Source organism: Struthio camelus, chromosome Z (assembly GCF_040807025.1).
Source record: "Struthio camelus isolate bStrCam1 chromosome Z, bStrCam1.hap1, whole genome shotgun sequence".
Taxonomy (NCBI): Eukaryota; Metazoa; Chordata; class Aves; order Struthioniformes; family Struthionidae; genus Struthio; species Struthio camelus.
This window is the reverse complement of record NC_090982.1, coordinates 38,531,180-38,552,506: the sequence shown is the minus strand read 5'-3', so window position 1 is coordinate 38,552,506 and position 21,327 is coordinate 38,531,180. Positions and strand designations below refer to the sequence as shown.

General features: G+C 37.0%; 1 protein-coding gene across 14 annotated transcripts in view; it reads left to right on the top strand.

Annotated features, from left to right (window-relative positions):
* LOC104150300 (protein PRRC1) overlaps nucleotides 1-21,263 on the top strand; it is a 30,852-nt gene extending 9,589 nt beyond the window's left edge. For all 14 annotated transcript variants that reach the window (XM_068927141.1, XM_068927134.1, XM_068927131.1 and 11 more), the window contains 7 exons: nucleotides 1,074-1,457; nucleotides 2,731-2,894; nucleotides 5,795-5,897; nucleotides 10,173-10,336; nucleotides 12,216-12,319; nucleotides 14,867-14,969; nucleotides 19,298-21,263. In XM_068927141.1, the coding sequence (XP_068783242.1) occupies nucleotides 1,074-1,457; nucleotides 2,731-2,894; nucleotides 5,795-5,897; nucleotides 10,173-10,336; nucleotides 12,216-12,319; nucleotides 14,867-14,969; nucleotides 19,298-19,507 (1,232 nt within the window). In that variant the 3' untranslated portion in view covers nucleotides 19,508-21,263. The remainder of the gene's footprint in view (nucleotides 1-1,073; nucleotides 1,458-2,730; nucleotides 2,895-5,794; nucleotides 5,898-10,172; nucleotides 10,337-12,215; nucleotides 12,320-14,866; nucleotides 14,970-19,297) is intronic.
* The last annotated feature ends 64 nt before the right edge of the window (nucleotides 21,264-21,327 follow it).

Sequence of the window (21,327 nt, the reverse complement as noted above, 5' to 3'; positions counted from 1 at the left end):
CCCTTTTAGTCATCGTCAGATGGTCAAAGATCCCAACTAAGCGACCCCTTGCCAATTTGACAGAACCTGTTTTTTTTCATTTGGTCAACTCTTTGGTCAATGATGATGTAATGAAAGTTCAAATTGTAACAGTTATCCATCGTTCAATCTCATTAAAGTATGAGATTTTCTTCCCACCTCTTCACTAGTTTTGTGCTCACTTTAAGAAGAGAAAAGTGAAATTTAAATAATGTCTGAAAAACAATATAGAGACTTGCAGTTCAGTACAGAAGCAGAGTTCATGATAGTAGGCGGAATCATGAACTGCTTAATGACACTACCTTTTCCTAATTAAATCTTCTGCTGTCTCTGATATGTGCATTTTAAACTATTTTTGAACTGTATGATCCTCATTGATGTCGTCTTTCACTGTTCTTTGTAGTTCCTCTGCATATTAATATTTTTATGGCATTCATATGAAGAGTAATTTTTCTGCAGCATTGAAATAAAACAGTTACTGAAGTGAAACATGGCAACCATTAACAGTTATGACAATACTATCTAGATATCCAGGACAGAACATACAGCAGTATGTATCATACTTGTAAGCTTAAATGAACTTCGGGTAGCTTCTATTTAGATCAGACTTCTTTGACTGTTCCATCTCGGCACTGGTGAAAGAGTAAGTCATAACATTCTTATTACGGATGGGTACTTCCTCCATCATCATAATTCCTATTTATTCAACAGTGACTCAGAAAGAGCGGTACTAACCAGAAAGTTCTAGGCAGGCTTCGGCTGCTATGAATTCAATAGTCAAACGTTGACTCATCCTGGTTTTTTTTTAGCTTATGACAAATAGGGTCAAGCAAGAAAGAGGGACATGGCTTACAAGATATTATCGCCAAAAATTGAGTGGAATCAGTGTTGTGTGCAACTTTAAGCAGAAGTGAGATTTATCTTAAGAGGAGGGAGGGGAGGAAGCAGACTAGTGCAAAGTTGATATGTTTGTTCAGATATTTTAGAAATAAATGGATATCTGAGATTATTCTCAGATATCAGCCTTTCTAAAATGCCTTTTTTTCTTTTCCCAGCTTTATCCAGTCCCCTTGCTACACCAAGCATGTCGTCGTCGTCTGCATACTCTCCGCCCTTGCCAGCTGCAGCATCTCCAATTCCTCCTATGATGACTTCAGCTCCTCTTCCATTTGTGCCTTCTGCAACTGTTTCTACTATTGCACCACCTCTGAGTCTTGCCCCAACTCCTGCTGCCCCTTCAGCTTTTAGTACCTCCATGTCCCAGTTCTCTACACCTCCTCCATTAAGCTCTACTCCTGGCCCTGGTCTTTCTGCACCACCCACTGGTCCCCCCATTTCAGGATTTTCCATGACCTCAACCTATGACATTACCAGAGGTCATGCTGGTCGAGCACCACAGAGCCCGCTGATGCCATCTTTTTCTGCACCTCCGGTCACAGGTAACCTTTTGTTCGTGTTCTTTGTGTTTGTGAGGCAGAGTAGGGGATCTCCTGGGCGGCTGATCCTGTCGCTGTACTAGACTGCTGCAAATTCAACTGCTGAATTGTTCCAGGTACATCTAGTCAATGTAGGTGCACACAAAATGAAAGTAGGTTTTAAAATACAGTCATGATCTAGGATAGAGACTCTCTTTTAGGAGAGTTCTCCCAGGATCTGGACTTACATAAATATCATGATTTGAGAGGTGTATTTTTGATTAACTTACCCAGGAAAGCCCAGGTGTACATATGTATACCTTTTTTGTTTAGAACAGAGTAAAGCTCAGCCATTATATTTCCATATTATGGAATCATATCTTTGGCCATAATCTCATCATTTTCATTTTTTTGTTTATCTAGAACAGACCACCTGTCACACAACACCAGCTTCTATTTCCTTGTTTCCAGCCACTAAATTGCATTAGGACAGCTAAAAATACATGCCTTCCATGCAAGCAGTTGCTGTAGTTGCTGAGTTGATGTCATTTTCTGCTAGTAGGATGGAAACTTGATTGTTCATTTGTGATTTGCTAGGCTCTTACTATTATTAGTGACTCTCTTTTAAGTGATATGTATTAGGAAAGTGTTTGAAAAAACCTATCGGTTGGGCAGTGTAAAATAAAAATAACTTCTAATTAAGGCTAGTGTTGGAAAAGCTATTAAGAGGCCTGAGTAATGGGCTTGAATTTTCTATTCGAATTTCTCCTGTTTTCCTTTAAAACAAGTACATCTTTTCATTTGTTTGCTTCTTTTTCTGTTCCTACTGATTTCCAGCACTCAGGTTTAGAAAACTTACTTCTCTCTCTTTTTTCTATTGTGTAAGAGAACATTCCTACATCTTTATTTAGAGAGCAACCGATTCCTCTTATTCCGCTGTTGAGGACTTATTATTCTTAAAATGTGAATGCAATAAAAAGCACCACTGTTAAACTAACCTGCCTAGAAAATCAATGTTTAATTTTATACATAATGTGCAGGCAGGGCAGTCTTAATTCTATTAGTAGATGTTGTCCAAGTCATTTAAGGTAGTTAAACTTGCTAACCTTTAGCATGCAGAATGGTTCTCAGGCCTTCAGGAAATGAAAATCAATGAGCCCAGTATTTTTCTATTTTTTTTCTGGTCATTTTCCTGTTACACAATTGCATGTTGCTTCATTATAAGAAATTAAATGCAGTAAAAATAAATATACACTTGTGTGTGTGGTTGTTTTTTTTTTTTTTTTCCTCTTGCTAGGTGTTTTGGCAGATCCTGTTACTCAACAAGCAACACTCTCATCACCTTTGACTCCTGGGACTGTGAGTGGTTCCGCAATCACTTTTCCTGAGGAGCGTGAAGACCCCAGAATATCTACTGCCCAGAGTGGAGCTCCTGGTGGAGGACTGTGGGGATTTATAAAGGTATTTTTAAATCTGTTACTGTTCACAAGGAAATACTTTTTACAAACTGTAATAGGACTTTTTTTTGTGTGTGTGTGTCAGTATGTTTTTTTGTCTTATGCCTCATGTGCAAGGTGGCTGTTTTTTTAATTGTGGTGTTTGCTGAGGCTGTGCTTTTGCCCTTCCTCTGTATGGAGGAAGGAGGACTTCATAAATATAGGTGTTCTAGGTTCATTTTAGTGCTTGTGACAGGAAGATATGTTAACAGGTTCTGTCACTGGTTCTTAGATCGGATGAAGCTTTAGAACCTCTTTAAGGTTCTAGAAGGCTCTAAGAACTAGTTTTTATTTTTTTCTGCGTCCAGTTACTGTGAAGTAAGCTGATTTACCTGGTCAGATTTCTCTAGATTTTTTTTTTTATCACTTCGTAATGAACTGAAGTTGATTTCTATGGGATACAAGTCCTTCTTACTCTGTAACAGATCACTCTGTTCAATGACACACGAATAAATATGTCTTCTACCAAAGGAAAATTTGCCTGAAAAGCATCTAAGGTACTTTATAGGATTATTCTCCTCTACTAGAAGGCATGAATTATATAGTACAAAGCAGATACTCTTTTTGGAGCAGTCTGATCATCCTGAGGAAACAAACAGCAAAATTTACTAGTAGAATTCCATCAGCCTGACCTATTTGGAGCTGTGACAAATGACACCTGCAAGTAGCATCATGAAGATGGTGGCAAAAAGATCAAAGGGCTATGCATGAATGCTGAGTTGTGTTCAAGAGCAACCGCATTTTCTGTACTGACTCATACTAAGTGTGAAGTGAGAGTCAAGAAGATTGTCCCAACAGGAAGGCAAAGTCTTGGAGGGACTTTCAAGGCCCTTAGAGCATGCAAAGCTGGGAGAAAGTTGTTTTTGACATGACAGACTATGCTGGCCCTGTCTTTAGCAGTATACCTCTTGACAATGGTACGGTCTTAAAAAGCTAAATTAATCCCTCATCAGTACAGTGAGAATACGATTGTTGCACTGCACTTTTCAGAGAGAGAGATCTTCTCATGATAATGGAAATATGTTCTTTCTTCCTTTAAATAATAACGTCCTCTTGAAATCTGTGGTTGATGCTAATAGGAGAGAGAGGGTACTTTTCTCAGTTATTATCTTACTCTTGATGTTTGCCATGAATGGTGACATTCTGCAAGAGAACATTTTTCATGTAACATGATTCTGTTGCCCTGTTGAAAGTACTAGTGCTCACCATTACAAATTAGCTGACAAGTCAATCTTGTCCACGTTACTGTTGCCTAAACACCAGTAAGATTCAAAAGATATCTTGTCTTTAGTCTTGGAGAAAGTGCACGTCTTTGACATCAGTACTAAAAACCAAATTTTGAGTTTAAGTGTTAAACATCCTATCTTTAGAGTGTTCACTGGCCTCTCTTTGAGAATTTCCAAGGTGGGAGAATGAGGAGTTAACTACACTGAAGCTATCTCATTCTTGATGTGTATAATGAGCACGTACCAGGTGCTGCATCTTCCAAAGATCATGCGGAATCTGGGAGACCAACTAGTAGTCAGTGCAGAACTTCATCCTGAAGTCCTCACTGAGTAACTTGCATATTAAAGTTTTTAGCCTGTGGTGGGATCTGGCTTGAGAAAGTGTAATTATGCTAGGGTTAGTAATTGTTTAGTTTTCTTTACCAAATTGTGCACTCCAGCTTAGTGCTCTGCACAATGGTGAGAATACCTGAACCCAGTGGCAAAATATTTCAATGTGTGGCATGAAATATGATAATCCTTATTACTAGCTATACAATATCTCACTCGTTTTAGGAATTTGGGGTTTTTTTGTTTGCTAACCTTGCAATAAAGAAATAGAAAACATTCTTACTTAAAGGGGGGAAAAGCTTTGCAGCAATTTTAATTATCTCGAAATGACTTCTCCTAATTCTGCAGTTCTCTGAAATACTAAGCAAGCACTTTACAGAAAATGTACACGTACAGTGCTCTCCTTTGTAATGTTTGCCCTTTAGTGAAGCAAATATAAGCATATGCAGTTTTAATATTAGATTTAAAGCAGTCTGTTTACTAAAGAAATTATGTAAAAGGTTTCTCTAAAATAGTTTCCAGTGCCTTATCTCTCAGTGATTCAGTGTTGGTGTCTTTCTTCTTTCACCTCTTGATCTTATCTGAGTTATGTAAATTGTTGTGAAGCGATACAGACATTCATTAGGATTTGCAAGACACAGGACAGTATTTGTATTCATATTTAATAAACTTTTAGATCTATCAGCAGCTCCACCTACAATTTGGCTGGAGAGGGTATAACATGTTTCCAGTATTGTTTAGAATCTATTTATAAATTAAGAACTTTCAGCTCTGTTGCTCCAGAAATATTTGCTAATAATGGACCATTCAAAAATAGTTCCTATTGTCTTTAAAAAGGTTAGAAAAGAGACTCTTCAACTCAAGTTAGCACGGTCTAAATCCAGCCTCTTAGTCTGATGATACCTATAGTTAGTATTGGGGACCTACAACTTTATGCTTCAGGCTTCTGGTCCCAGAATATGACTAAATCAAGTGTGTGGCCTGTTACCACTGACTGGGATGTTTTTTTGTAAGTCCTTTAAGTAATATGTTAATGTAGAAGATAACAAAGATGATGTTTGAACTATATGTTGCAAATCAAGAGTTATACAGTGATAATCACCGGCTGGAACACTTATGCTGAGGAGTGCCATACCGTAGGTGCTACAGAGTGTACGTGTGGTGAGGAAAACACAAAGCAGCTTGATATTTGAAGGATGGGGGGTGGGGTTTTTTTGTTTTTTTTGTTTTGTTTTTTGTAGTGGTAATATTTTCAGGTTCTGGGGAAAATGCGGAAGACTAAATATGCAAATCTGTTTGTTAAATTTAGGGTGTAGCTGGGAATCCCATGGTGAAGTCTGTTCTTGATAAAACCAAACATTCAGTAGAAACCATGATCACAACACTGGATCCTGGCATGGCTCCATATATCAGTAAGTATTTGTGACAAACCATTGAGTAGCAAGTTTAATTCACAAATAGGCTGAAGTAATAGTAAATGATAAATAGGCCACAGTACTTGTACACTTGCGTATGTGGTGTCTTGATTCATATTCACAGTATTGTATTGATTTCTCAAGTGTGTTATCCAACGCATCGCTCGCTCTGGTAGAGGCTCACTGCTCTTTCACCGTCTTTTAAGGTTCATTTGATTTCTGTGTTTCACTGCAATTCAGGCAGTTGCGCAGTTTTACCCCTTAAGTGTAACTTGTGAAAAATGAGGAAATTCTAAAGAAAAAAACAATGAGAAGATCTTGTCTCTGAGTTCCATACGCTTATCTTTTTCCTGCTGTTTCTCTGTTTGAGCTTGTAGTCTTCTTACAAAGTTAACTTCAGAATATACCATCCATATGAATCCTGTCAGATGGCATACTTGACTGCTGTGTAGGTCACCATATTAAGATTAAAAGAATCCAAAAGGCAGTAGACAGGCTCAGAGAGGCATAGGGCAGAAGTATTTACCTTGCTTTTGAGGCTTCCGTCTGTCTTGCAGCTGCTCCATTTTTCTAGTCCAAAAGTATTTATAATATTTTTAGGAAGTCTGGCAGGTCTAAAATAGTTCCTGCTTCAGTTAACAGGATAGTTTAAACTTTAAAACAGCGTGATGAACTCTGAAGCATTACGGAGCGTTGAGCCTGGAAGGAAAAGCACTGCATTTCCATTACAGCTTGACAATTTCTGAGAGGCAGAAACTTTGTGGTATTCAATACATTTTTTGAGTGGTTAGAATATATTATATGCCACTTTAGAAGTGATCTGAGGTTGCTACCTCATTAATACATGAAAGTAAAGGCATAATTTGACCAGAGTGGCTCCCTACCCTGTAGTACTGGCATAAGCAGTCAGTCCTCCTTCTTAGTTGTGCCGGTAAAGCCTTTTGTCCGGATGTAAGTGAAGCAGATCAGGAAACTGATTTGGCTGAGAAGTAACTACAACATTTTTTAATTGTTTTTTGTTTTCCTGGGCAGTTTTTGAGCTGGACCTGTTCTGTGATCTAGCTAACCATGTGGCTGCGCTATTGTACTAATGCAGCAGACAATATGTGAAATAAAAGGGGAAGATGGCTTAATTACTGACTAGTAGTTAATGGTCTTAAATTTAAGTGAAAACATCCCAGCAGCTCACTAATGGAGAGATAGTGGGATATGAAATCACTGAGAAGGCCAGCCAACAACTGAAACAAAAGTATTTGCTGAGAGGAGGAGCTGGGGACAATGCAAAGCTGCAGTAAATGTTGATTATGCACAGTTCAGGGAACCGTAGTTAACGTTTGCCTTAACAGGCCCTTTTTAAGGTAGGATTTTTAGCGATCCGAGGAGAGATCTTTGGGTCGTTTGACGCAGTATTCATCAGAAAGGATAGCATTACCTAAAGTAGGAAGTCTTTAATAAAATGCTTTGCTTGTAGGATTCAGATAACCATATAATTCACTTACTGTTACTGAAAGTTTTCTCAAGTCATGTTGAAAATGAAAGCTGCTATATACATCTTGACTGTTAGTATACTGCGTTTAGTTTTTAGTTGCAGGTTGTGGGAGTAGGGCAGAGATTTGTAAACTTAGTGTTCACTTCCTGCCAAAAAACATTTCTGGGATCAACAAGAGTCATGTCCTGTACAGCAAATGACTCTGCTTCTTTCGTCTTTCTCTCCGTTGCTGCAATTCCGAATAAATTTCAGATTCGTAACACCAAAGCCTGGAAGCACCGGAACCTCTCGATGAGGTGATTGCAAGAAATTTGTAATGTGAGCAAATATTACTTCTGAAATCTCTTTCCTGGAAACAGCTGAACTTTTCTCTCTCTCTCACATTGTGAGGATTTCAGTCTGAGGCAGGCAGCCGGATTGGAAAACTTTGATTTGCACAAAAAATGGTTCGTTACCACGTGAAAATCAGTGCCTTTATAACGAAAGGAGACAGTGAATGTTAAATTATATGTGGAGCTGTCATTTCAAGTTACAGTGTATGTAAGGTGTAATGAAATCCCAGGCTCAGGAAACGGAGCGTAACTTGATGTGGCACCTCTATCTGATTCATATATTTTAGATTTTAATATTTTTGTATTAGCATAGTGCTTGACAGATCCAGTCAGAAATTATTTTTTGTGCATGTAATACCTTCATTCCTCTTCTGTGGTGCCTGTGATGAGTGAAGACATACTTTTGATATGTCATGATCCTCAATTCAGAAGAAGGTAGATTATGTTCTGCTAGTGCAGAACACAAAGTAGGGATGGAGTTACTGTTCTTATGTATATTACGAGTTAGTTACTCTAAAAGTTCTTAACAGTTTCTACCCTAGGCACTCAAACAAGGCTAACTTCAGAAAAAACTTTGGTCAACTTTAAGCACTTATTTACTTATGTTCATTATCTTGGTTTTACTATGAAGGAATCAGTGAAAAGAGGTACTTGCATTAATTTCTGTAATTTTTTTTGTCCCCTTGCTTCACAGTGTTTAAAATAATCATCCAAAGTTCAGTGATGTGTACATGCAATTCCATGCAGCACAGCAACTGATATTTAAAAACCTAAAAAAAAAAAAAAACCCTGCACAAAACATCCTTTATTAATGTTCTGTCATGCCTCTGGTGATTCTTAATAAAAATATGATATTTCCTGAAATTGAGATGTGCTGAATAATATGAGCTTTTTTTTTTTTTTTTTTTTAAATGTAAGGTTCAGGCTTATTACTACCAACATGGGAATCTTTCTTAGATTGGGATAAATACTGCAGACTTCATCAGCAGGTGTACCTAGGTGGAATGTTAATGTTTAGAAGCAAAACCGCTGGTGTCTTTTGTCCTTTTTTTCTCTTTAAGATGTAGCCTAACTTGTCTTTGTACAGTTAGAGAGCTTGAGAAATAACAGGTTAAAAGACTGATGCTTTACTGGTCTGCTACTTCTGTCAAAATGTTGATTTCACGGTTTAAGCAGTATCAAATGCATTGTGAGAACATAAGACATGCCCTATTGGGTGAGACCAGTGGTGGTTCTAGCGCAGTGTCCTGTCTCCAGCAGCAGGAGATGCTATTTAGGAAATGCTGGTCAATCTGGTGACTTTGGCAGTCTGTTCCCCTTGCGCTCCTCCATCATCCGCAGTAATTGGGCAGAGGATGGTAAAGGGTATGTCCCTACCTGTTACTTTTAGTGCTTGTTTTTGAACTTGTCCATGAATTTGTCTGATTCCTTTAAACTTGCTGATGCAGTCTGCTCACAGAACTTTTCTGTGGTGACATATTCCATGTCTGAAAAATGTTTAAGCTGTTCTGAAGTGGTTTGTCACAGCAAGGACAATCAGAGTTTATATCTGAAGTTTTCCAAGATTTTTGGATAAAACAAGTTCAATTTGACAGTAAAAATGATTCAATTATAATAAACACGGATGTGCTTTACAATTGAGTTCATGAGTCTTCTGGAGTAGTTCTAGATTTCTCTTTATTTATGAGCAGTTTTGTTTTATGGTTAAACAAAACTTAATAAAAACTCTTCCCTCTTTATGGTTTAATATGTTTGGGAATACTGTCAATTTTTTTTATTCCGTATCATTAAAAAAGTACAAAGTTGTGGAATATTTAGAGAAACAGAAAAGCAATGAAATGATACAGAATTCACAGTCCAAGGACAACTAGACGATATGAGCCTTTCTTTTGAGGCTTTCAATTTGACAGTTTATGGTCTTCTGTGAAATAAATCTGTGTTCTTGGTCCCTGTCATAAGGAAGAGTTTCGGTATTACCCACACGCCTTACCACTCTCCAGAGAATGAAAACAGAACCCTTCAGAAATGGATGCAAGAATTATTTCCTGAATCCATGAGTTGTCTTTTCAAATCAGTGGTTGGGCTTTTTTTTTCCTCTCCAGAATGCTGAACAACCAGTTCCCGTTGTCTTTCTTTCAATGTATATAGATCACTTAGGAAGTAAAAGTTAAGTGACTAGCTAACTTCAGTTACTTCTGCTTCGTGAAGTAAGTTTCGTATAGTACACGAGAAAGAGACCAGCTGAAGCGTACTTTAAGATATAGAAAGTATTTGAACTAGCTTTATAACTGCAGTGTGAGGGGTTGTGTGTGTATGTTTGTATAATGTAATAATAATATATTAACATTAATGTATATATTAACATTAATATATTATTATATTATAGTAATAATGTAATAACCATTCTAGTTTATGTGTATATATATATATATATTTTTTTTTTTTTTACAGGAACTGGGGGAGAACTAGACATAGTGGTTACTTCTAATAAAGAAGTAAAAGTCGCAGCAATTAGAGATGCCTTTCAAGAAGTCTTTGGAATGGCTGTTGTTACTGGAGAGGCTGCACAGTCTAACATTGCACCACAGCCTGTGGGCTATGCCGCTGGATTAAAAGTAAGTAGATATATAGCAACGCTAAAGGCATTGAAAGGAGATTGCCTCCAATGCAGAGAGAGAGAGTGCGGAAAAGTTCGCCCGGAGGAATCATATTTTCCGTAAAAGGAAAATCTTTTTATAGTGTTAGCAAATGTTTCCTTTTTGTGCCATTTGGATCACTGGATCTCTTTGAAACTGCTTTTTGGAAGGGCTTATTTCTTGCTGTAAACTCATTCACAGCAAATGAAGAGTAGAAACATGCAATTTTTTTGTACTGTCATTGATTGCCACTTCATTTAGCATATTTTGTCATAATACTGTGGTTTCAAAGTATATTAGACTTCTGTCAATCTATTGCCAGTGCAGCGTGTTGGGAATATTAGAAACTTGAGACGCTGAGGTTTTTATTGTCTCCCCACTAATTCTGTAGACCTAAGATTGTTTGGTCAACGCTTGTCACAAGGGTCTTTCGAAACAGATCTATATTACCAGTTTGTAATATATACCAGGGACTATGCAATTTAGTGAAGGTATGGCCAATTTATAATATCAGGATATGAACTGGCCCTGAGAAAGTAGATGAGTGTCTGTGTTTTATGAAATGTTTAATGGGAATTGAATACCTGTGTCACCCTGATTTTCTTTTTTTTCCTTTAGAAATGTGTGAGGGGATAGGGAAAAACAAATGTATTTTACTGTAGTGGCAGATTTTCAAAATTAATAGGTTCAGAAACAGATATACAGAGGAAGGGGAGGGGAACTGTTAGGATGCATGCACAGTTCTGTAGTTTCTGAGATCTGATTCTGTGCGCTGAGTTTTGCTTCCTCCAGGTGAGGCCTTACTCAGGAACAAGCGTATCGAACAGTGATTCAAACGGTGTCTCTCCAGTGGCAAAGCTGAAGTCTCTTATGTTTTCTGACTGCTTGTTCCTACCTCTTGTTGCCTTTTGCAGTCTACTGGCGCTGCTGGTTGTGGAACTGAATGGGTGAAGTGGGTTATGGAACTGGCCTAACCCTGAAAAGTAGGAACTTGCTGCACAACTGCACAAACAGCTGTGCTAGCTAGCCTAGAGCAGAGGTCAGCAAAGACCGTTTCACAAGACTTTAAAAATGTCCATGTTCCTTGGGTGTACTTAAGTGCCACCACCTCCTGGCCAATACCCAGAAAAACGTGCAAAGAAACTTAGTATCCCGATTCTTAAATGCGAGCAATTCACTTATACCTTAGGAAGGAAGTGTTTTCCCCTAACAGGTGGGGCAGTGTTCATAGAGTTAAACCTATCCTTATGGTAATGTATTAGCTGATACAATTTTATATTGGGAAAAGGAAATAATATATGCGTTTCTTACCAGTTTGACCACTTCAGTGTGGTAGTAGTATTGCTATTATAACTTCAGATGATAACAGGTTTGGGGTGAATTATTCGTAAAGCTTTACTTGGAGGGACAAAGAGATTCTGTCCTCTGGTGTTGCAAAGTTCATCCAAAGCCGTTGCATTGTAAAGGGTTGAAAACAGCCAAATCTGAAACTGTAAGAATGTCTATGTGAGTAACAGCAATATATCCGGACACTTTAACTGATAGTGAAACTTGGTACAGTTACAGATTGGGAATTCTTTGCATACTAGTCTGTCTCTTTCATGGAAAAAATAACATGCTAGAAATATTTAATTGGTTTTTATCATAGTTTTTTTAGTGTTGGGAATTCCAGAATGAGCTGGGTTTTCATACTTTATTTTACTTCAAAATAAGAGTCATTTTTTACAAATCTCTAATATATATGTTCTACTTAACTTGAAAAATACATTCTTCTAGAGTTCTGTTTATTCTTCTGTAAGTATTGTGCTAGGCTGGATTTCAAAGAGAATGTTGTCTAACAGCTTATTTTATCATTTAGGGAGCCCAAGAAAGGATAGACAGCTTGCGTCGAACAGGAGTAATACATGAAAAACAGCCTGCAGTATCTGTAGAAAGCTTCATTGAGGAATTGCTTCCAGACAAGTGAGAACCTTAAATATTTTCCTAGGAGGGAAGGAGAAGGATTATTGGCTCAAGGGCCTGTAAAGAGGTGTTAGTAGTATCACTTTGGGCAGAAGAAATGAAAGAAGCAGTCTGTTTGCAGTATTGCTTTGGCAGACTTGATTTTGGTGGTGGTGTTCAGCTCTCTGTCCAGAGAGTCTTGACAGTTTAACAGGTTTATCAAGATGCACAATCTGAAAACGTGATGAAGTTGTACTGAACTGACAAAAGTAAGAACTTGTGAAAATTGGAAGTCGGCTAGAAATGCACTTTTTACTCTCTCAAATTGTGTTCAGGTCACAAAGTATGTTGAGAGATGTTCTGGCATTTGTAGTAATATGATTTTCTCAGATAATGTATGATCTATTTGCCTTTCACCAAGTATGTACTTTTTTTTTCATTTTTCTTGCACAGACATAATTTTTTTTTTTTTCAAATAGCATGATATAACTTGATTTCTTAATGTGTTTTTTGACAGGTAGTTCTTTAATTTTTTTAATCAATTTCCAAAGCTTTAAGGACAATGTTATGTTTTTCTTAATGCTATTTCTTTAAAAGACCAAAATAATATTATTAAGTAACGTTTTTAATCTTTGCATTTTTGCTGGCTTTTTTGACGTTTGCTCTGCTTTTGCTCAATTTTTAAAAGTCCATTTAGTATCCTCAGTGGAAGATGGATGATGGATTTTCCTAAAGTAAACGGAATTAGGAAGTGTTTTAACTTTTCTGTTTAGTGTTCATTTCCATGTTCCAGTCTGATTTAGGTGTTTTGTCATATCTCCACAAAGGAGTAACTATGACAAGATCTGTGTTTCAAAATAGTTACTGTTCTCCTCCTTTGAATTTACTTGATCCTAAATCTGAAAATGTTGTCTAAAGTATTCAAAATGGAGGAGCAGACCCAGGACTTCAGTCTTATTGGAAGGAGTGCTAGTTCTTCTCTCCACATGTTTCAGACCCCAAAATATCCTTAACTTTGATACTAATTACAATAGAAACAAAGAATAACTTAATGCATGCTTTAATTTTTATACAACAGCAGGGACTGAAAGATTTTTTTTTTTTTGCATGGTGTTATGAAAAACACGTAAAGTATTTCTGACTCTTTACTTCTGCAGTGAAATGATAGGTCATGGTGCTAGCGAGTAATTAATAGTGGTTCTGAAACGGGTATTGGGCTATCATAGTTTTAACATGAGGCATCCAATGTGTGTGTTACTGATATGCTTGACTGTACTTACAGACTTCTAATGGAAAAAGGAGTTTCCAGGTAACCACCCACCAGTCCTAAGAGGTCAATTGCCTAACGCTTAACCCATCAGTCACTGCTCGTGGCCAAATTTTTCAGTTATGCCTCAGCTATCTGAAGGACATTACTTCCCCTTCCAATTTCATACTCCAAATACTATTTGCAGAGAAGGTTGAAAAGTCTTTTATGTGTATGTTTCCTTTTAGACTCAAATTGCTTTATTAATTCAGAGCAAGTTATCCTTAACCATGACACTTTCTCAGCAGTTTTTTAGTTGCATGCGAGAGTAGTCTATCATAGAGCACTGCAGTGCTCTGTTCCCTACAAAGATGCAAGTAAATATTCTTCCTCTCTGACTCTGCTGAGCACTTACTCTGATGTGAAACTAAGGTGACCCAGCCAATTGTTTATTAAAGCTGGAGTCTTCCTTCTTCTTTTCATCATAGCAGCATCCAGCTTCCTGCAGTTTAAAGAATAAAATACCATTTATGTGTACACACATATATAATATGTATAGAATAACAACTGTGATAATATTTTCCTTTCTAAATCTTATATAATGATTCCTGGCCTTGCGTTTGCGCCTGTGCTTTCCCTGGAGAAAATACTCCTGTGGTGACTTACCTGTAACACTCTGTTGTGGGAATTGAATAAAATGAGTTAATGACGATGCATTAGCCTTGATTTTGTTTGGATCAAGTCAGTGTTTGTTATTAGGGAGAAATGATTTGAAGTTTTGGCAAGCTAGGCAGGGAAACATTTCAGATACTGTTTCAGTAGTTTACTGGAATATCTTTTTCTGAAAGATGCAGAACTGTTTCTCTAAATAGACCATTTAAATGATTGTTATAAGGTTAGGCATACCAATAATGTCTTCTGAATATAAAACATGAATGAAAAATAGGGTTTTTTGATAGTTAGAAGTTATCTTAACAAGAAATACATACTCTTACGAAGATTGCATGAAAACTGCAGCGTAATAAATGTCTGAAAGAATTTATCTGTACGCATCCCCACCAGCTTCCTTTGTTTCCTTGTGATCTGCAAGTTTCATGTATTTTAAATAAATTACATGTATGTTACAATATTCTTGTACGTTAGTTGACAAAGTATCAGAACATGTTGATGAAACTCATTATTGCATGTATCTATATTTGTGTGGAGTTCCTACCGAAGTTTTGTAAAATGAGCGAGTCAGAATTCAGCTTTTAACGTGCTGTTCTTCAGTTGGGTAATACTCGGCGCTGCTCAGCAGTACAGTAACTTGCATGTCTTTGCAGGTGGTTTGACATAGGATGTCTGATTATTGAGGATCCGGTTCATGGAATACGTCTGGAGGCTTTTACCCAAGCAACGCCAGTGCCTTTACAGTATGTTCAGCAGGTGAGTTTTTTTGATTTCTTACCAACCCAGGATTACCAGCTGGGGCCTCAGACTTAGGTTTTAATTTCATTTGTGATACCAGTTCTTGTTGGTGATGCACCTGGTGCTCCATCTGAATTTTTATTTTATGAAAAGAGGATTAAAAACTACCTAACTGTAACTATGAAAGGCAGTTATTAACTGCTTTTAACTGTTATCTACCACTTTCTCAAGAAAACCATCATTATGGTAATTTTTTTAACTTTTAAAATTGAAAATATGAAAAATAGCCTGGGAAGATGTAGGTGCATGGTAGTTTGAAAACATGATTTCATAATGGATATAAATGCTGGTCTTAAATTTGAATTACTACTGCTAAAAGCCAACTTTTATCGTGCTCTAGAGTGTGCATAAGAAACACAATTACTCTATTTAAAAAAAAAAAGTTTGAAAGAAATTATTAAAGTGTGGTTTTCAGGTTACTGCTGATTCGTTATATTTTCTCGTCATTTTCCTTGCCTTACTGGGAAGGATGGCAGCCTCCAAGTTGTAACAGACATGCACAGATTTAGAAGAATGTATTAGCACTCTAGGCTGTAGCTTTAATCTTGCTACAGATTTTAAATAGAGGGTAGAGGGAAGGAAGCTTTGAATCTAAATGCAGCCTACTTCACTTGCAGTATCCTAATGCAGACACTTGGGTTAGATTATGCATAATAGGTTCTGTACTGACTTTTAAGTCATGTTTTTGCATTAATTAAAAATCTTTAGGCATTCATGGCAAAGTGATTTATTTATTTATTTATTTTGTTGGTCAGGATTCTCATTCTGCAAAGCATTACACTGGGAAGCACTAGTTTTACTTTTCTATTAACCAGAAAACAATTCCCTCAAAAGGGGAATGTTATTTTAATCAATGTAACACTTCCATCGGTCCATTTCAGTGGTTCAGAAAAAGCCCTCACAAATATTGAAACAGATAAAATAAGAATATTCTCTCTCAGATGAAGAAATCTTTGCAGCTTAAGTAATGCCTTAACCAAGTGCACTAAGTGCAGAAAGCACTCTTACCCAAGCGGAGGCTTGTTTTCCTTTCCTTGACTGACTTTACATATGTCTTGAGTTTCAGCTGAGGTCAACAAAGCTATGTACAAGTGAAGTGTGTGCACGTGTATGTATTAGCCATTCAGTGAAGTAAGTTTACCTTGCACTTAGGCACAATTTTATAAATAGAGATCTCATCACTCAAATTTTAATAATGCTCATAAAACCTAGGTGTTTGTGGTGTTACTTAGCAGCAAACTGATAGCATACTGTGTTTGTTAGTGACCCTAAAACTCACTTCTAATAAATAGCAGATGCATTTTCTCCAAATCTGTGTGAGTTTTATTCCAGCATGAGCATGTGGACTCTCATCTAAAAGGCAAAGCAGACTTCCTCTTCTGCTTGTGCTATTTTGACAAAGATTTAGAGTTTCTGAAACAGAAAGATTGAACTCTTGGAAATATTGTGGTTCATCCTATTGAAAATAACGCAATACTGTGCACTTCTTAAATATAGCTGGTGGAAGTTTTTTGTGAGATTGTTAAGATTTCTTTGGCCGTCCCCTGGGAACGGCCCCCAAGTCCAGCCGCTGCATGTTGCCTGACAGCAAATGAGAGTCATGCATCAGTTAACTCTGGTCTGAAATCTCTTTTTAAATACGTGTTTCTGTGAAGAATTGCAAAACAAAACTGTGTAGGGTTTGTTTCTCAGGGGGTTGTTTTGAGAAAACAAATAGTAATTGTTTTACTTTTTTAATATCAATTCTAATAGAGTGAATATCTGAGGGATTGCTTTTAGTTTTTATTTTTCAGAGCTCTTACAGCTTTGAAAAGCTGATCAGTGGCAAAAGGGGAAATATTGCTCTGCCTTCCAGAACGCTCTCAAAAAGACTGTAGAAAAGATACAAAGCTACAGCAAAAAATAATTAAGCAGATACAACTTTTTGAGAGCCATTGGCCAATCCACCTAAAAATAAGGATAGCAATGTGAATTTGCTACTTCAGTGCTCCACAGAGATGGTGACAATTTTTTATGTGAACTAATCTCTCTATATATCTTAACGCTGAGTATAATAGCTGTCTCTAATTTTTTTTGGTTTCACATGCTATACTCCATTTTGTTATTTAAAACCCAGAGTTAACTCTTGATTACAGTTGACTTTGATCATATTTTTCTGTCAGGTAAACATACCTCAAAACTTTGAAAAGTGGTGTTTATCGTGTAATAGCAGAAAGCGTTCTTGTTTTAACTTATATGCAACTTATCAAATATAACTTGGTGTATAACATGGATTCAGTGGAACTGTAAATCTTGAAACCTGAATTCAATCTAATTCTGCTCTCTTACCTGAAGACGACTGTCCTTGCATATACATCAACAGTGAGAATTAGCTTTTTTTTTTTTTTTTTTAATCTTCAGAGCTAGTTTTTCCCTAGTCTTGCTGTTAGATGTTTCAGTTGATCTATGCGTAATGAGATGGTGAATTATATAGTGGTCATGCTCTTGGTCATGCTCTTGGTCATGTATGTGCACCAGTTATCTTCATTCCCTCTCTGTCTCTTCGAGAATCACAGTACGTTTCTCCTAGGTACATGCAAGAAACATGCTTTTCTCTAAATCCAGTCCAATATCTTTAATTAAAATCCAGATTACTACGTAATTAAGTCTTACTAAGTCTATATCAAGTCTTTTATATTGCAGACAAAAAGCAATTATGTTTGTGGAGATTCTTGCTAGCTACATGTTTTGTTGCTTTATGTAATGGAAATAATGGTAAAACCATCTGCATAGAGCAGGTAATGTTTTTTTGTTGATGGGTTAATACAACAATATGCCTTTTGTTACATCCTCTCCAAAGTAATGCAGGTTTTTCTGCATCAGATATTCAAAGAAGGCATAGTGAAGCTGGGCTGTATTCAGATGAAATCTGAGTGATGATTTTGAGACTTGTACTGAAACAGTGTCACCTGATAATGCTGTAGTGACTAAACACAGTAAATGTGGAGATGATGTGCCTTTCCCAGTAGCATAAAGTTTTCTAAGCACATAATGTGGGACTCGTGGCTGTTCATAACTCTTAAATATTGTCTGCTTTGAGGCAGTAAAAGGATGTATTTGAGGGCTTATTTTGAGAACTGTTTCTGGTAAGACACCTGGTGCCATCTTTCCGGAGCTAGAGATTGCAACTTTGATGAGAAATTGCTACGAGGTTTTTCTGTTTTGAAGTTTACTTGATTTCTAGCTGGAAAAAAAAATTCATCCGTGAAGTTAAGTGTAATTGTGGATCATAATGGGGAATAATAAATCATATTCACTTCCCTCTTGCAGTTTGAGACACTCTGTCATCTACTTCTTACTGCCCATCCATTCTGAGTGGTCAGGAGAAATGTTGAATTTCCTCACCTCTTGCTTAGGAAGTCCACCTTTTATGTACATGTACATCTTGTTAACAACAAAGCATTTCAGTATTACAGTAGGATGTGTGTTCAGACAAACCTATATGCTGTTATTGCTGCAAGACAGTAGCCTTTAGCAAGGCTGGAACACACTATTAGCCTTTATCTGCCATATGTACAATGGAAAGAGACTAACTCGGGTCTTTGTCAAAATCTGTATGAAGAATTTGGCCCGTTATGTATTGCTATGAAGAGCTAAGTAACACTAAGAGCAATCTTTAACGAGGCTAAAAGTCATCTAGCCCTTCATTGTTCGCAACAGCGGCCGGAGGTGGATGCCTAGGATGAGCATGAGAACAGATAAATGCAGTGATGCTTCCCCCACTGTTCCCCTTCTGCTTCCAGCTTCAGTCCTCTGTGGAATTATTGCCCACTTCAGTACGTGCTTCCTCTGTGATCTCGTGCAAATAACTTGGTCTCCTCTTCTGCTAAGTTCAGCTTTCTTTTTGCCCTTGGTTACTTGTCTACTTCACTGGGACATTTTAAGCATTTGGAAAAGCTTTGGAAGGTGAGAGTCATTGTATGAATGTGTATAACTGTCGATTCCAGTTGTTGGCTACTTTGAGAGAAGACTGCTTCCTGATAATGACAGAACAGCTTTACTTCAACTGTGCTGTATTTCAGTTCTAAACTGTTCAGATGTCACTAGGATCGTAATTCCATGTAAAGCCAAAAAGCAGTACTGGCTAGCCAAATTATGGGGCTGTTGTAACTTTGGGTTCCAATATCCTTTTATTTCTCATATAGTCCCACTGATAATGATTATTGATGAAACTTGGTAGTGTTGAAGATAGAAACAAAGCTATTCATTTCTTTGTTTAAATAATCTCTTCTCAAAATGTTACCCAGGCTCAGAGTCTCACTCCTCAGGACTACAATCTGAGATGGTCAGGCCTGTTGGTGACAGTGGGTGAAGTGCTTGAGAAGAATTTACTGAATGTCAACAGGACTGATTGGCATGTGGTATTCACTGGCATGTCCCGTCGACAGATGATCTACAGTGCAGCCAAGGCTCTAGCAGGAATGTACAAACAACGCTTACCACCCAGGACTGTTTGAAGGAAGGCTGATCCATGACACTAAGGAATACTGTTTTTGTTTCTGGAGTTGAAATGAAAGCTGCGTATTCTAATCCTCAGTGGATACAACACAGATTTGTAATCTGCCTGTAACTATATTTTACTTTTTAAGAATTGAAGGTACTTTCCGGTAGTGGAAATGAGCAATTCCAGTTTTTAATAAGCAGGTGATTTCCAATATGATTTACGAAAGAGGAAATTAGAACAGATATATTTATAACTGGGACAAATAGCATTACAGTTTGTAAAATGGGATGTGCTATTGTTTGACACCTTAATAGGCATTTGCTGAGATGTTTAATTTTTTATTTACTCAGTATGTTTTTGAAAGAAGGGGTCTATTGTTTAGCTATTACTATTGTATTAGTAATATAAACATATATATCTTAGATATCTATATCTTAAATCCAGAGAGACTACCTTCTGTGTTAGATATTTTCTTGGGGCCTGTGCTTAGGTAGTACTTTACACCTGACGGGTTTGGTGTCTGTATATAAGTTCTCAGGACTGATGCTGAGGAGTTTTTAAAACATCTAACAGTGAGCTGCTGAGGAAGAGCACAGATTCATGCTCAGCTAGTTGAAGTCTGAGCCAAATAATTCTGAATTCTTATTTTCCATGCTGCATCTTTTTTCTTTTTATATATAGCTTTTTTTGTAGCAGAGATGAAATTCATCTCCCATTGAAACACTAGATAAATTTCAAGTTGCTTCAGTGGGTTTTAGATCAGGTACCACATAAACAACAAACGTTCTCAGCATTGCAGTTCCAACAACGTAATTTACTCCAGCATTTCCAAACTTCATGTTTTATATGGAATTATGTAATTTCTTCAATCAAGTTGTGGGTATCGGCAAGTTAATGTGGAAAATGGTGACGTTTATACCACTTGCTTTGCTATCCTGGATTTTCTAAAACATTTATAAATCTTAAATGCCTTTCTTGATGTCATGGGCGCATTGTTTCTCATGTAGGTCTTTTTTAGTGTCTGTTTTTCATAGCTAAGAATGCCCTATATGCTCACACAAACTTAAATCTTTATTCAAAAATATAGAAGTAAGTGTGAGAGAATATTTTGCTAAAAATACTTTTTTAAAAACAAAGAACAAATTTTTGTTTGTCTAAAAAAAAAAAAAAACTTTTCAGCTTATATTGCTCTGCCTTTACCTTTCTTAAATGCTTTCAAAGGACACTTTTATATACCGTATACTGTTAAGCCAGCTTGTATTTGTACCCAGTGAAAGCCTGTCTATTTCCAAGTAATATATTTTGCCTTAACTGGCTTCCTCTGTAAATTAGTTGAATAAATGTTTTTCCTAGATGATTGTACCTATTTTAAAGGTTTATCTTTAATATAGCTGGTATACAGTGTTTATCGGAATTACATTTACACGGTCCGGTTACTTATTTGGCACATTTTTTGACCGTCTGTCTTGTCTGGAAAAAAACCAGCCCTGAACCTGACTCTCTTAGTCTTGGTCTCTCTTTGGGAGCACCTCTGCTCTTTGTATCATAAACTGAAAGGGTGGTACAGGGACTTCTGTTTGTCATTGCTCAGTAAAGGGGTGTTTGCTCTTCAGCTTGTTTTATTGTAATTTCATTTTACAGTGTATAATATGTGAAATTGTCTTTTGTTGCCCCCCTTCCCCCAGCATCTTTCATGATATGATGGAAGAGGAAGTGAAATAATCAAAAGGTGTTTGTGTGCTGGCATGAATTAAAATTGAAGTGGAATTTCTGTTTTCCTTCTCCCTTGCCTGGGCTTGGCCTTTATTGTTTTTCACAGGTGATAACTGGAGG